At 41.7% G+C, this 11,117-nt stretch overlaps 1 protein-coding gene across 1 annotated transcript; it reads left to right on the forward strand.

Annotated features, from left to right (window-relative positions):
- The first annotated feature begins 1,129 nt into the window (after positions 1-1,129).
- Positions 1,130-9,369, forward strand: SLC30A1 (solute carrier family 30 member 1). Its single transcript, XM_070396098.1, has 2 exons — positions 1,130-2,366; positions 4,597-9,369. The coding sequence occupies exons 1-2, from the start codon at positions 1,760-1,762 to the stop codon at positions 5,502-5,504; spliced, it is 1,515 nt and encodes a 504-aa protein (XP_070252199.1). The 5' UTR covers positions 1,130-1,759; the 3' UTR covers positions 5,505-9,369.
- Positions 9,370-11,117: the final 1,748 nt, after the last annotated feature.

The raw sequence follows: 11,117 nt of genomic DNA on the forward strand, positions 1-11,117 counted from the left end.
TGAAGGGGGGCATCTGTAATATTTTCAACAAATAAAAAATACCTTCTCTTTTTTTTAAAAGAGTATTTAATGGCAAATTAAAAAATTCTTTTGTTTATATTTTACCTTCACCTGGACAGAAGCTCATTCTTCTGTATTGTTACTGCTCCTCCCCTTCCCCATAGCAACCAACATAGGGTTCTGCAGTTTGTAGTCTACAAATAAAATGTTTGTTAAATCATAGAGCCTTAGAATTTTAGAGTCAGAAGGAATCTTGGGAATTCCTCTGGTCCAATTCTTTACCGATGAAGAAGCCAGTCTAGAGAGATGAGTTGACTTGCCCAAATTCACATAGTTGGCTGGTGGGAAAGGACCAGAACCCAGGTTTCTCCCGCTTTGAAGTCCCTACCTTAAATGTTCCTTAGGTAATCATGACAGAAATATCTAATTTTACATAAGGTCTCCCAGGGATGGTGGTGAGAGGGGTGATTTGCTTTGGACTGAAACGTTTACAGAGATTCGGTCCCTCGCAGGACCGACCTGAAGTCCTAACCCCTCAGCTGGGTGTTGGGGAGGGTCACAGTTACGTGTTTACGAGTCTGTCGCCTAATCCAGGTTCTTCTGACAGGAAGGCGCACACCAGGGCCCCCACCCAGGGGGCTCCCTCCCGGCCCCTCCCAGGCTGCCGTCTGTCACCCCGCGGCCGCGGGGCCCGCCCCACGTGGACTCGGCTCCCAGGATCAAAGTCTGTTTGCTACCGGGACCCCGCAGGTGTGCGGTGGGCGGTGGGCTGCGAGGACCCGCAGGCGAGAGCAGGGGTCTCGCCCCAAACCCGGAGCCCAGCCCGCCCCTCCTCCTCCTCCTCTGCACGCGGCCCTCGCCCCCTACCCTCCCCCACGGCGCTTGCTGCTGCACCCGGCCGCGGCCCCCCAGCCCACGCCCGGCTCCGTGAGGGAAAGGCCCCGCCCCATCTGTCGGGGCCGTGGCACCGCCCCCTCCTGCCCCGCCGAGGATCCATCCAATAGTGAGCGCGGATGGGCGGAACGCGGCGGCTGTCGTGAGGGGGTCCTAGCCAATGAGTACGCGTGCCGGGTCTGGTGGGCGGGGCGTCGGATCCTTGTCATACTCCGGTCCGTGTGAAAACGGGGGTTCCGAGTGCAAAGCAAAGTTTTTTTGTAAACCGTCTGCAAAGCCTGGGGGGAGAAGCAGGCGCCCGACACCGGGCCGAGTGCAGCTGCTGTGGCCGCCGCCTTTTTAGCCTCCCCGGCGTCGGCTCCTCGACCCGAGCCACAGCGGAGGCGACCAGCGGAGGAAAGACCGGCGCGGAAAGCCTTCAGATGCTGGGAGCCTTCGCAGCGCGGACCTGCCTATCGCCCGCCCCCGCCTCTCACCAGCTCTTGCTTCGGGTCCGGCTCACGGTCCCCGGGCTCCGGGAACCCCCGCTCCTCCACGCCGCCGCTCCACGGCAGGTGTGGGGCTGCTGGGGCTGAGCCGGGCCTCTTCCCCGGCTCCAAGAACCGACGCCTGCGGAGCTGCAAGCTGCCGGCCCGCCGGGGACGCCCACAGGCGCGGGGGCTCGGCGACTTAACCCGCGGCTCACTCCATTCCGACCCCGGAGGCTCCTGAGCGGTGTCCCTAGCGGCCGGGCTCGGACCGAGAGAGTCCCGCGCCGTCCTCCTCCCGTCACCAGGTCCTAGAGACCTAGACCGACCCTCGGCGCCTCCCAGCCACCGCCTCCCAAGAGTCCGGGCCGCGCTCGGCGGGCCCCCGAGCCGCAGCCATGGGGTGCTGGAGCCGGAACCGGGGCCGGCTTCTGTGCATGCTGCTGCTGACCTTCATGTTCATGGTGCTGGAGATGGTGGTGAGCCAGGTGACCTCGTCGCTGGCGATGCTCTCCGACTCCTTCCACATGCTGTCGGACGTGCTGGCGCTCGTGGTGGCGCTGGTGGCCGAGCGCTTCGCCCAGCGGACCCACGCCACCCAGAAGAACACGTTTGGCTGGATCCGGGCCGAGGTGATGGGGGCTCTGGTGAACGCCATCTTCCTGACCGGCCTCTGCTTCGCCATCCTGCTGGAGGCCATCGAGCGCTTCATCGAGCCGCACGAGATGCAGCAGCCGCTGATGGTCCTCGCGGTCGGCGTGGCAGGACTGGTGGTCAACGTGCTGGGGCTGTGCCTCTTCCACCATCACAGCGGCTTCGGCAACAACTCCGGCCACGGCCACTCGCACGGGGGTCACGGCCACACCAAGGGGGTCCGCGGCAAGAGCAGCCGCCCCGGGGACAGCGACCACAGGAGCCCGGGCAGCCAGAGGGCCGACCAGGAGGAGACCAACACCTTGGTGGCTGGTAGCAGCAACTCCAACGGGCTCAAAGTGGGCGGGACAGGTGAGGAGAGAGTCGCCGCCTCAGATGGTTGGGTTTGGGGAGCCGAGACCCTAGCCTGGCCAGGGGCGGGATGGCCCGCACGCCCCGCACGCCCCCTGGTGCCGGAGTCGGTGTGCGCTGCGCCGAGCCGCCACCTTCCCGCTCCCTCCGGGTCCCGCCCCCGCCAGGGAAGGCGTGCAAACGGGACCCCTTTCTGCGCAGGTGTTAGCAGCCTGAGCGGGGTCGGGGGGGGGGGGGGGGGGGGAGGGGGGGCGGGGGCAGGGAAGGGGGGTCGCGTCTGGGGGTGTAGGTGGGCGACAGCCCTCTGCAGTGCGCTACCGCCCTTGGCTGACCTAACAGGCTATCTTTTCAAGAGATTGTCTAAGTTGGGTCTTTAAAGGATCAAAGATGCTTCCTAATTCAGTTTATTGACCCTGTTGGGAAATAGAGGGAATCAGCAGTTCGTTCTTAGCCCGTTGGCTGTTTGAAAATCCAGGTGGTTTCTTGTGCCCTTTGAACAAGTTTCTGAATATTGTATTCAGGGCTCTTTTGCCATTGACTTTCCAGAACTCAGGTTTCTTTTATGAACAGCAATGTATGTTTCAGTTAATTGTCTAAAATCTAAACCCGAATTCTGAGAATCCTAAACTTAGGACCTGTTTAGGCATGTTTAACATTTCAGTTAGGACTTTCCAGTTATACTAAAAGTGATGGTAATTTTTCACCTTTTATTTTTAATGGATGCTGTTCATTCTAAACATAAGTACTCTTGAAAGGAATTTGGAAAGTAGATGTTGAAAGGAGTCAACCAATGAATGCCCTACTACCCAAGCTCAAGAATCACAGCTTGTATTTCCTTCCAATTTTTTCTCATTTGTATTTATTTACCTGGTTGCATGATACTACATAGACAGTTTTCCTTGTCTTGAAGATGTAGGATATTAGGTTAATGAAATTCAGATTGTATATTGAAAAAGTTTAGTAGATAATTGAATTTCCTTTCTTTACTATTCTGCAGGGTTTTATTCCAAAGAAAATTAGGCTGCTCTGTGTGTGTGTGTTTTAACAGATCAATACGTTTGATTTAAGAGTTACAGAGGGAAATAGGGAGAGGTTGGTAAAAAGGTTCAGACTCTCAGCTGTAAGATGATAAGGTCTGAGGAGCTGTGTAACACATGGTGGCTATGGTTGATAACACTGTGTTGTATAATTGAAATTTGCTATGAGAGTAGAACTTAAATGTTCTTACCAAAACAAACAAAAAAACAAAGATAAATATGTGAGGTGATGGATGTGTTAATTAAATAAATGGGGGGGGATTCTTTCATAATGTATAGAAATAAGTCATCATGGTGTACACCAGCGGTTCTCAACCTGTGGGTCGCGACCCCTTTGGGGGTTGAACCTAAGACCATCGGAAAACACACATATAATTACATATTGTTTTTGTGATTAATCTCTAATGCTTTAATTATGTTCAATTTGTAACAATGAAAATACATCCTGCATATCAGATAATTTACATTATGATTCATAACAGCAGCAAAATTACAGTTATGAAGTAGCAACGAAAGTAATTTTATGATTGGGGGTCACCACAACTTGAGGAACTGTATTAAAGAGTCGCGGCATTAGGAAGGTTGAGAACTACTGGTGTACACTTTCAAAATAGTCTAAAAAAGAGTAGGGTATATAGTGGTCAGTTAGCTGCAGTTTTTACTGAGGTTACTCTGATTCTTGATAACTTTATATTGTTGATTTGTCAATTTCTAAATCCTCTGTACCAAGAAACTATCATTTATATTCATAATAAATGTTTAAAAGTGAACCTTAACACCTTAAAGACAAAAGGTTCTGTGTCACATTAAGCCTTTGTATTAGACTTATCCATAGTTGCATTTGATATGGGGTGTTAGCATTCAATTTTGCTTTCTTTTTGATATATGCCAAAAAGATTAGCAGAATGTTCACAGGACCCCATCTCCACAAAAGATGAACTTTTTTTAAAAAGAGTGGGGGGAGGTAGGGTGGTTAGGAGAATGGGGAAACTATCCTCTTAATGACTTTATTTAGTTCTGGCCATTATGTCCTGGTGTGGTCCCAGTATGTCAGTTTATATTAAATTGCCCCAAGCACATTTTAAAATTATATTTTATGAAAAAATGTCACCTCTTTACTTGAATGGAATTAGACAAGGATGTTTATATAAACACTTTTAAGTATTGGATTCAAAGTTTGTATTTCTTTGCAGATCCCGAAAAGTCCAGAACTAATGCAACAGATGTACAAATGAATGGGAATGTTATCAGAGAATCTGATAATACAGATTTGGAAGATGAAGCTGATGATGCTCAAAAGGCTGCACAACTTAACATGCGTGGAGTTTTTCTGCATGTCTTTGGAGATGCTTTGGGTTCAGTGATTGTAGTAGTGAATGCCTTGGTCTTTTACTTTTATTGGGATAGTTGTCCTGAAGGGAAGTTCTGTGAAAACCCGTGTATCGCTGACCCCTGCAAAGCGCTTGTAGAAATAATCAATAGTACTCAAGGAACAGTTTTTGAGGCTGGTCCTTGCTGGGTGCTATATTTAGATCCAACTCTTTGTATTGTAATGGTTTGTATACTTCTTTACACAACTTATCCATTACTTAAGGAATCTGCTCTTATTCTTCTACAAACTGTTCCTAAACAAATTGATATCAGAAATTTGATAAAAGAACTTCGAAATGTTGAAGGAGTTGAGGAAGTTCATGAATTACATGTTTGGCAACTTGCTGGAAGCAGAATCATTGCCACTGCTCACATAAAATGTGAAGATCCAACATCATACATGCAAGTGGCTAAAACCATTAAAGACGTTTTTCATAATCACGGAATTCACGCAACTACCATTCAGCCTGAATTTGCTAGTGTAGGCTCTAAATCAAGTGTAGTCCCATGTGAACTTGCCTGCAGAACTCAGTGTGCTTTGAAGCAGTGTTGTGGGACTCGGCCACAAGCCTTTTCTGAAAAGGATACAGAAAAGGCCCCAACAGTTAGCATTTCCTGTTTAGAACTTAGTGAAAATCTAGAGAAGCCCAGGACTCAAGCTGAAAACATGCCTGCTGTTGTGATAGACATGAAAAAGATGCCAAACAAACAACCTGAATCATCTTTGTGAGTCTTGAAAAAGATGTGATATTTGACTTTTGCTTTAAACTGCAAGAGGGAAAAGACTCCACTGAAATTCTAAGTTTGCCAAGTAGTGTAATTGAAGTCTTTGGTCACACAGTTTAATTCTATTTTTGTAAGAACCTAATGGGACTGTTTAGCAGACTTCTGTATTACAATTTGTGATTCTCAGTGCAGAGTACAGGTATGCTGTTAACAATTTTGAAAAGCCAGTTTTAACACTATGTTACATTTTGTTTAAAGTAAGTATAAACCTTATATAACATAATGACATTTGATTTCCAGTTTTGCCATGGTTAAAATTAATTAGGGGGATAAATAAATTAAAATTGTTACTGGAATTTCTCTGCTTTTCTTTTCCCCCAGTGTTATATTTTGTTTATTAAAATTATCATTGCTAGAACTTAAAATATCACCAACAACTTTGTTTCCTTTGATACTTTAAGTAATATTTACTTGCTCTTTAAGATCATTATATAGCATAGTGGCAGCATATTTTAAGAGTGACTGATGGATATTATTAGGAAAAGTTTTTTTTTTTCACATGGGGTATTTATCATACTAAAGGTTAGTTATTATCCTGTGTTCTATATTGCTGAGTATTACTCTAATAAACCGTGAGATATAATTAACAAACTGAATTATAGTTTACACATAATAGGGCATATGGGGAGTAAGAGCAGGGAAGAAAGTTTACCAAATTAAATATTTAGATTATTGTAAATTAATATTGAGACTACATTCTAAATCCTGAGAATTTGAACGTGTTTTTTCTTACCAAAGTTAGTCTAAAACATGGAAGTGTTCACCAGCATTACTTGCTTTGAAAGATTGGCATCAGAAGCACATATATTCAGTAAATGTTTTTAAAGACATTAAACTCAATCTAATAATTACATGTTAAATGCAAGCTTACTAATAGAATCTTTAAAAAAAAAAAAAGACTTTCCAGAGTTAAAGTCATTTCATAGTGACCAATCATGAATGGATTCAAATGCAGCTTTTCAAACACCACCAGCAATGCTTGTGTTTTGCCAAGAGCCACTGACTTGGGAGAACAAAGAAATCTGAAGGTTAATGCAGTTTGGATATTAAATTCTTAAAAAGCAATATGAGTTAAGGCAAAATTAATCATTAAGATTCTATAAGTTATCCTGTCTTGATAATGCTCAGATCTTCCAATAGTGGCTTATTTTGCGAGATGCCGCAATATCTACACAGGAAATTCTTCTTCGTTATTTTATTGTTGCTATACACAAATGTTATTTAAGTGGTATTTTTCTTGATAGGGATTATGCTTTGTGAAGAAACTAGATTTTTGTCCTCAAAAGGGTGAATATTAATATCAGTTATCATGTATAATTCTATTTTTCTAGCAACAAGGTATTCTGACTACTTCAGTGACTTTTATAGATGACTACTTTTAAGATGGCTACCTTTCGGGATTTGAAATAATTCATTGTTTAATGTTTCTTAAGATGAACACGCTGGCCTTTGACAGTTAACTTTTTAAAGGGATGATCTTCTGTGGTAGATGGTGTGGTTTTTTTCTAGCAGAAGCCTATTGCTGGCAATGGGCCTATTTAAGAACAGCCGATTTTTCCAATGAGAATGAGGTAATTTTAGGAACACAGTTTGTAAGTTCACATTTACTCTAATGGGCCAAAACCATAACCTGCCAATTTTGCAGTACATCTTGACATTTTAATACTCTTTTCTGATACTGTGGAATTCGATTCCTAAATTGGTAGTTATTTTGAATTTTACAATTTCTTTTTAGACATGAAATTGGGGAATTCCCTCATTGTATGGATGAATAAAAGAGAAAGCTTCCAATTGTACTGTATCATGTACATTCCTGACTTAATACTTTAAACTACAAAACATTAAGATCTCAAAACAGTTTGTTATAGAAACATTTCAGTAACGATGCAATAGGATAACTGGTAAAATATATTCCATGCAATGGGCTTTTCTTTACAAATGCTTTATTGGGTCTGTTTTTTAAAGGTTGTATAATGTGTAAGACATCAACCGAATGAGCATTTTTTAAAATGACGTATAAACTTGGGACAAGGGCTTTTCTCCTCTTCCCCCCCAAGTACTTTGAAGGTAACAACCTCTAGGTTTCAGTTATTTCGCTTTTCATAATTTCTAAGTAGCTTGTATGTAGCAAAGTGGTACCATAGGAACATTCTCTTTTTTTCAAAGGACTTAGTCATAATAGCAAAATCAGTGGGCACTGACTCACCTTTTGAGTTTTGGCAGAGAATTATTTATTTCTTTACAATGCACTTTCTAACCCATTTTTAGCTATATTAGCATCTTTTTAAAAATGCTTTTATATTTAAATATTGTGGGATTTAGGTGTCTTTTCTAAAATAGCTTATTCCTTCTTGAAAGAAAATGAAGGGAATACCCTGACTTATTCGGAGACATAAGCCCAATATTTAAATATGCTGTTTTATAACACTGCATCAGTTTTAGGAGGTGCACCTCTCCTGCTGGCTCTTTTATATTTGAGCAAGATCAGTGTATTTAGAATGTGTTTAGCAACTTGTCTGTCGTTTCGGTTTAGTGAGAAGGAGGTGCTGTATGTACCTGAATTAAAACCAATCCAGAAATTTTTCCCAAGCCAAATGCAGCCTTAGTGATGAGAGATTTAATTCTCCATTGTCACCCCTTGTAGTTTAGATGAATGTTTAGTTAGTGATTTTTTTTTGAAGGGCATATGCATTGTAAAAGGACTGGAACCTACAAGAAAAAAGGTCAAAAAACTTAGCTGTATGTATTTTAACATTTTAGAAAACAATGTTTGACTAAGGTATGTAACGTAAGTAGGAAAAATTTCCATCCAGACCACCTTTGTAAATCACAATAGGTAGGAGACTATGTTAACATTTTATATCTTGTTAACAGCCTCAGTTAATCTTGAACTTTTGAAAGTTGAGGGAAACAGCCTATGAAAGCTAATGTGAAGTATTTAGTAGGCTAACTGGTATTGAGTTGAAGATCTTTACTGTTTCTAAGCAGATAACATTTTAATGATATGTCATTTACCTGCTGTCTTAAGATGTTCACATACATAAATGTGGAGAATAATTCTACATTATAGATATATTTATTTTAATAGTGTTTCAGTTAAGTCATAAAACAGTGTTAAAACGTTTGGGAAGGTAAAGGGTTTTTTTGTTTTGTTTTTTAAATTGAAACTGTCAAATACAGTGTTTGACCATCTGAAATGGAAATTGTAATAGCACTATTTTGATGTAGCTCTACCAATACTGTGTGACGATGCTCTTTTGTTTTACTAGCAGGCGCTGGGATATTTGGCAGTCATTTTTACTGGCACAAGAGCTTTTTGTATGTCATTCAGCTTAAACTTTTAAACCAAAAATGTTATGGTCCAGTGTCTTTGGCAAAAGGATGCTGAAGGGAATGTAACATAAAATTAATATGTGGTTGTATGTAAAAAGACACAAATTGCCACCTTAAGGTTATGCCTTGAAACAGCACAATGAAGTGTATCTGTGTATTCTGTGATTCTTTAGGAAACTTCCATGTTGTGTTGTTTTGGGTCTGCCATGCCCTGTCCTTCGGGCCAGATGTGGCAGTTAAATGCTACTATCATCTCATTAAATGCAGAAGCACATAAGATGTCTTTAGTGCTGCAACACCTGACCTAACTTTCTGTGTGTTCTATGATTGTACATTGTTTTCCAAAGCTGTTCCTCCTACCTCATCATGAGGCTTTATGGATCGTTATGTATTATAAATGTTCTTTATGAGACAGACTACTGTGTTTCTTCTCATTTATTAAACGTTAAGTAGAAAAATAAATTAATTTTTAAATATCTACTTGGTTATTTTGTGCATGTGGCCTCCCCTCCTGTGCTAGGCTGGGTTATGTAGAAGAGACTGGACTTTAGGTATCGAAAAGGAAATTGCAGCTTAACGGGAGTGTTACTAGTGTGCAGAATGACTAGGTTACAGGACAGTGATGTGTGGAAGAAAACAAATGTGGGCAAAAATGTCAATGAAAATTGAAAGGGTAACAGTGCAAAGGCTCACCAACATGAAATAATGGCTGTGAAATTTTTTATAAACATAACTAATGTAGCTATAGGTTAATCTACTTTTTGTATGTGCTATTGCTTGTTTGTAAGCATAGTTACTAACAAGGATTATTAACTGTTTCACTTATATAATCATCTAGAACTGTTAACACAAGAATACATTAGTTTGGTTATATGAGTTCAGGACTATCATAATTGTAGTCTCATAAAAAAAGATTTTTTAAAAAGCTTATACTTCTAGCCAGGAGATAAACATTTAAAAAATCGATTGACAATAAATGGCAGTAGATAATAGAATTGAAAAATGCAGTAGATATTCCAAAGAAGGTAAAAATCTTTGGAGAGGATTTCTGTAGATTAAAAATGAACGGAGGAGTAGGGGTTGAAAGGTAAGGGCATGGAATAATAGCGTAGATGGTTGAGGATCGAGTGGTAGGAAAGTAAAAGATAAGGTTAGCATCTGGTTTGAATTTGGTTTTATTGGAATGGAGGAAGCCATCGATTTTTGAGTGGAAAAGTGAGGAAGTAGAAAAGGCACTGTACAGGATAGATTTGGAATGGGAAGTAGACAAAGAGACAATTCAATTACTATAGGTATTCACAGCTAAGAGCCCAAATATGCATGCCCACTCTACACATACACATTCCTGTTGTTTCCACACATATGCTGTGTTCATACTTTAACATACCTGAAATCAGAATGCATAGATGCAAGTCAGCAGTATAACTACTGTTGGTCAACTTTTTTTCTTATGAGGCTTTAAGGATTGTTATGTATTATAATAACAGTGTTTTTAGTAGTAAGGGTTCAGAAAAGAATTCTCAGGCAGTATGGTCTTTCAAGAAGTATTTGCCAACATTCCCTGAAACAATTACATATACTATGCATTACACATGTGGATAAGAGCCATTGCTTTTGAATTAGATGAAAATACTCAAGGTCAGTGACAATACATTAGAAAAATTTCGTAGGCATTTCTGAGCTTTCAGAACTGACCATCTTGTCCCTGCTCCCCCTCCCTACCCCTTCACCCCCACACTATATGTAGCCTATATAGCTTTACTCCCCCTTTTAAATTTGGTAACGATTACACTTGCATTTGCTTACTTACAAACCTGTTTCCCTTTTAGAGTATAAACTAAGGTCAGGGCAGTCACATTTCATCAGGATCTAGCATAGACTAGCACACTGTAGTCATTCAAAAGTGTTTGAACATTGAGTCATGCCAAGGGTGGAAGAAGATAGAGTAATATTAATAGCTAAATATACTGAGTACTTACTATATACCAGGCACAGACATTTTTAAATCTAATCTGTACAAACAGGCCTATTAAATTCCCATTTCTCAGGCAAGCATAGATTAAGCACCTTACCCAAAGTCATCTAGCTGGTAAGTGATGGAGTCAGAACTGGATGGAGTTAGTTCAGCAAGAGAACTGGGACGTAGCAAGTAGCTTGTTTTCCTGTCACTTTGAGCTGTCAACAACCTACTTCATAAGTAAATTTAAAATGAGTTATTTTTAAA

The sequence above is a fragment of the Myotis yumanensis genome, unplaced genomic scaffold, assembly GCF_028538775.1.
Source record: "Myotis yumanensis isolate MYYU_CA2020_CCGP unplaced genomic scaffold, mMyoYum1.0.hap1 SCAF_17, whole genome shotgun sequence".
NCBI lineage: Eukaryota > Metazoa > Chordata > Mammalia > Chiroptera > Vespertilionidae > Myotis > Myotis yumanensis.

Excerpts from the sequence above, each read along its gene's own strand:
- SLC30A1 (XM_070396098.1), top strand. The coding sequence starts at position 1,760 with ATGGGGTGCTGGAGCCGGAACCGGGGCCGGCTTCTGTGCATGCTGCTG. Across the intron at positions 2,367-4,596 it reads GCTCAAAGTGGGCGGGACAG|ATCCCGAAAAGTCCAGAACT; the intron begins GTGAGGAGAGAG and ends ATTTCTTTGCAG.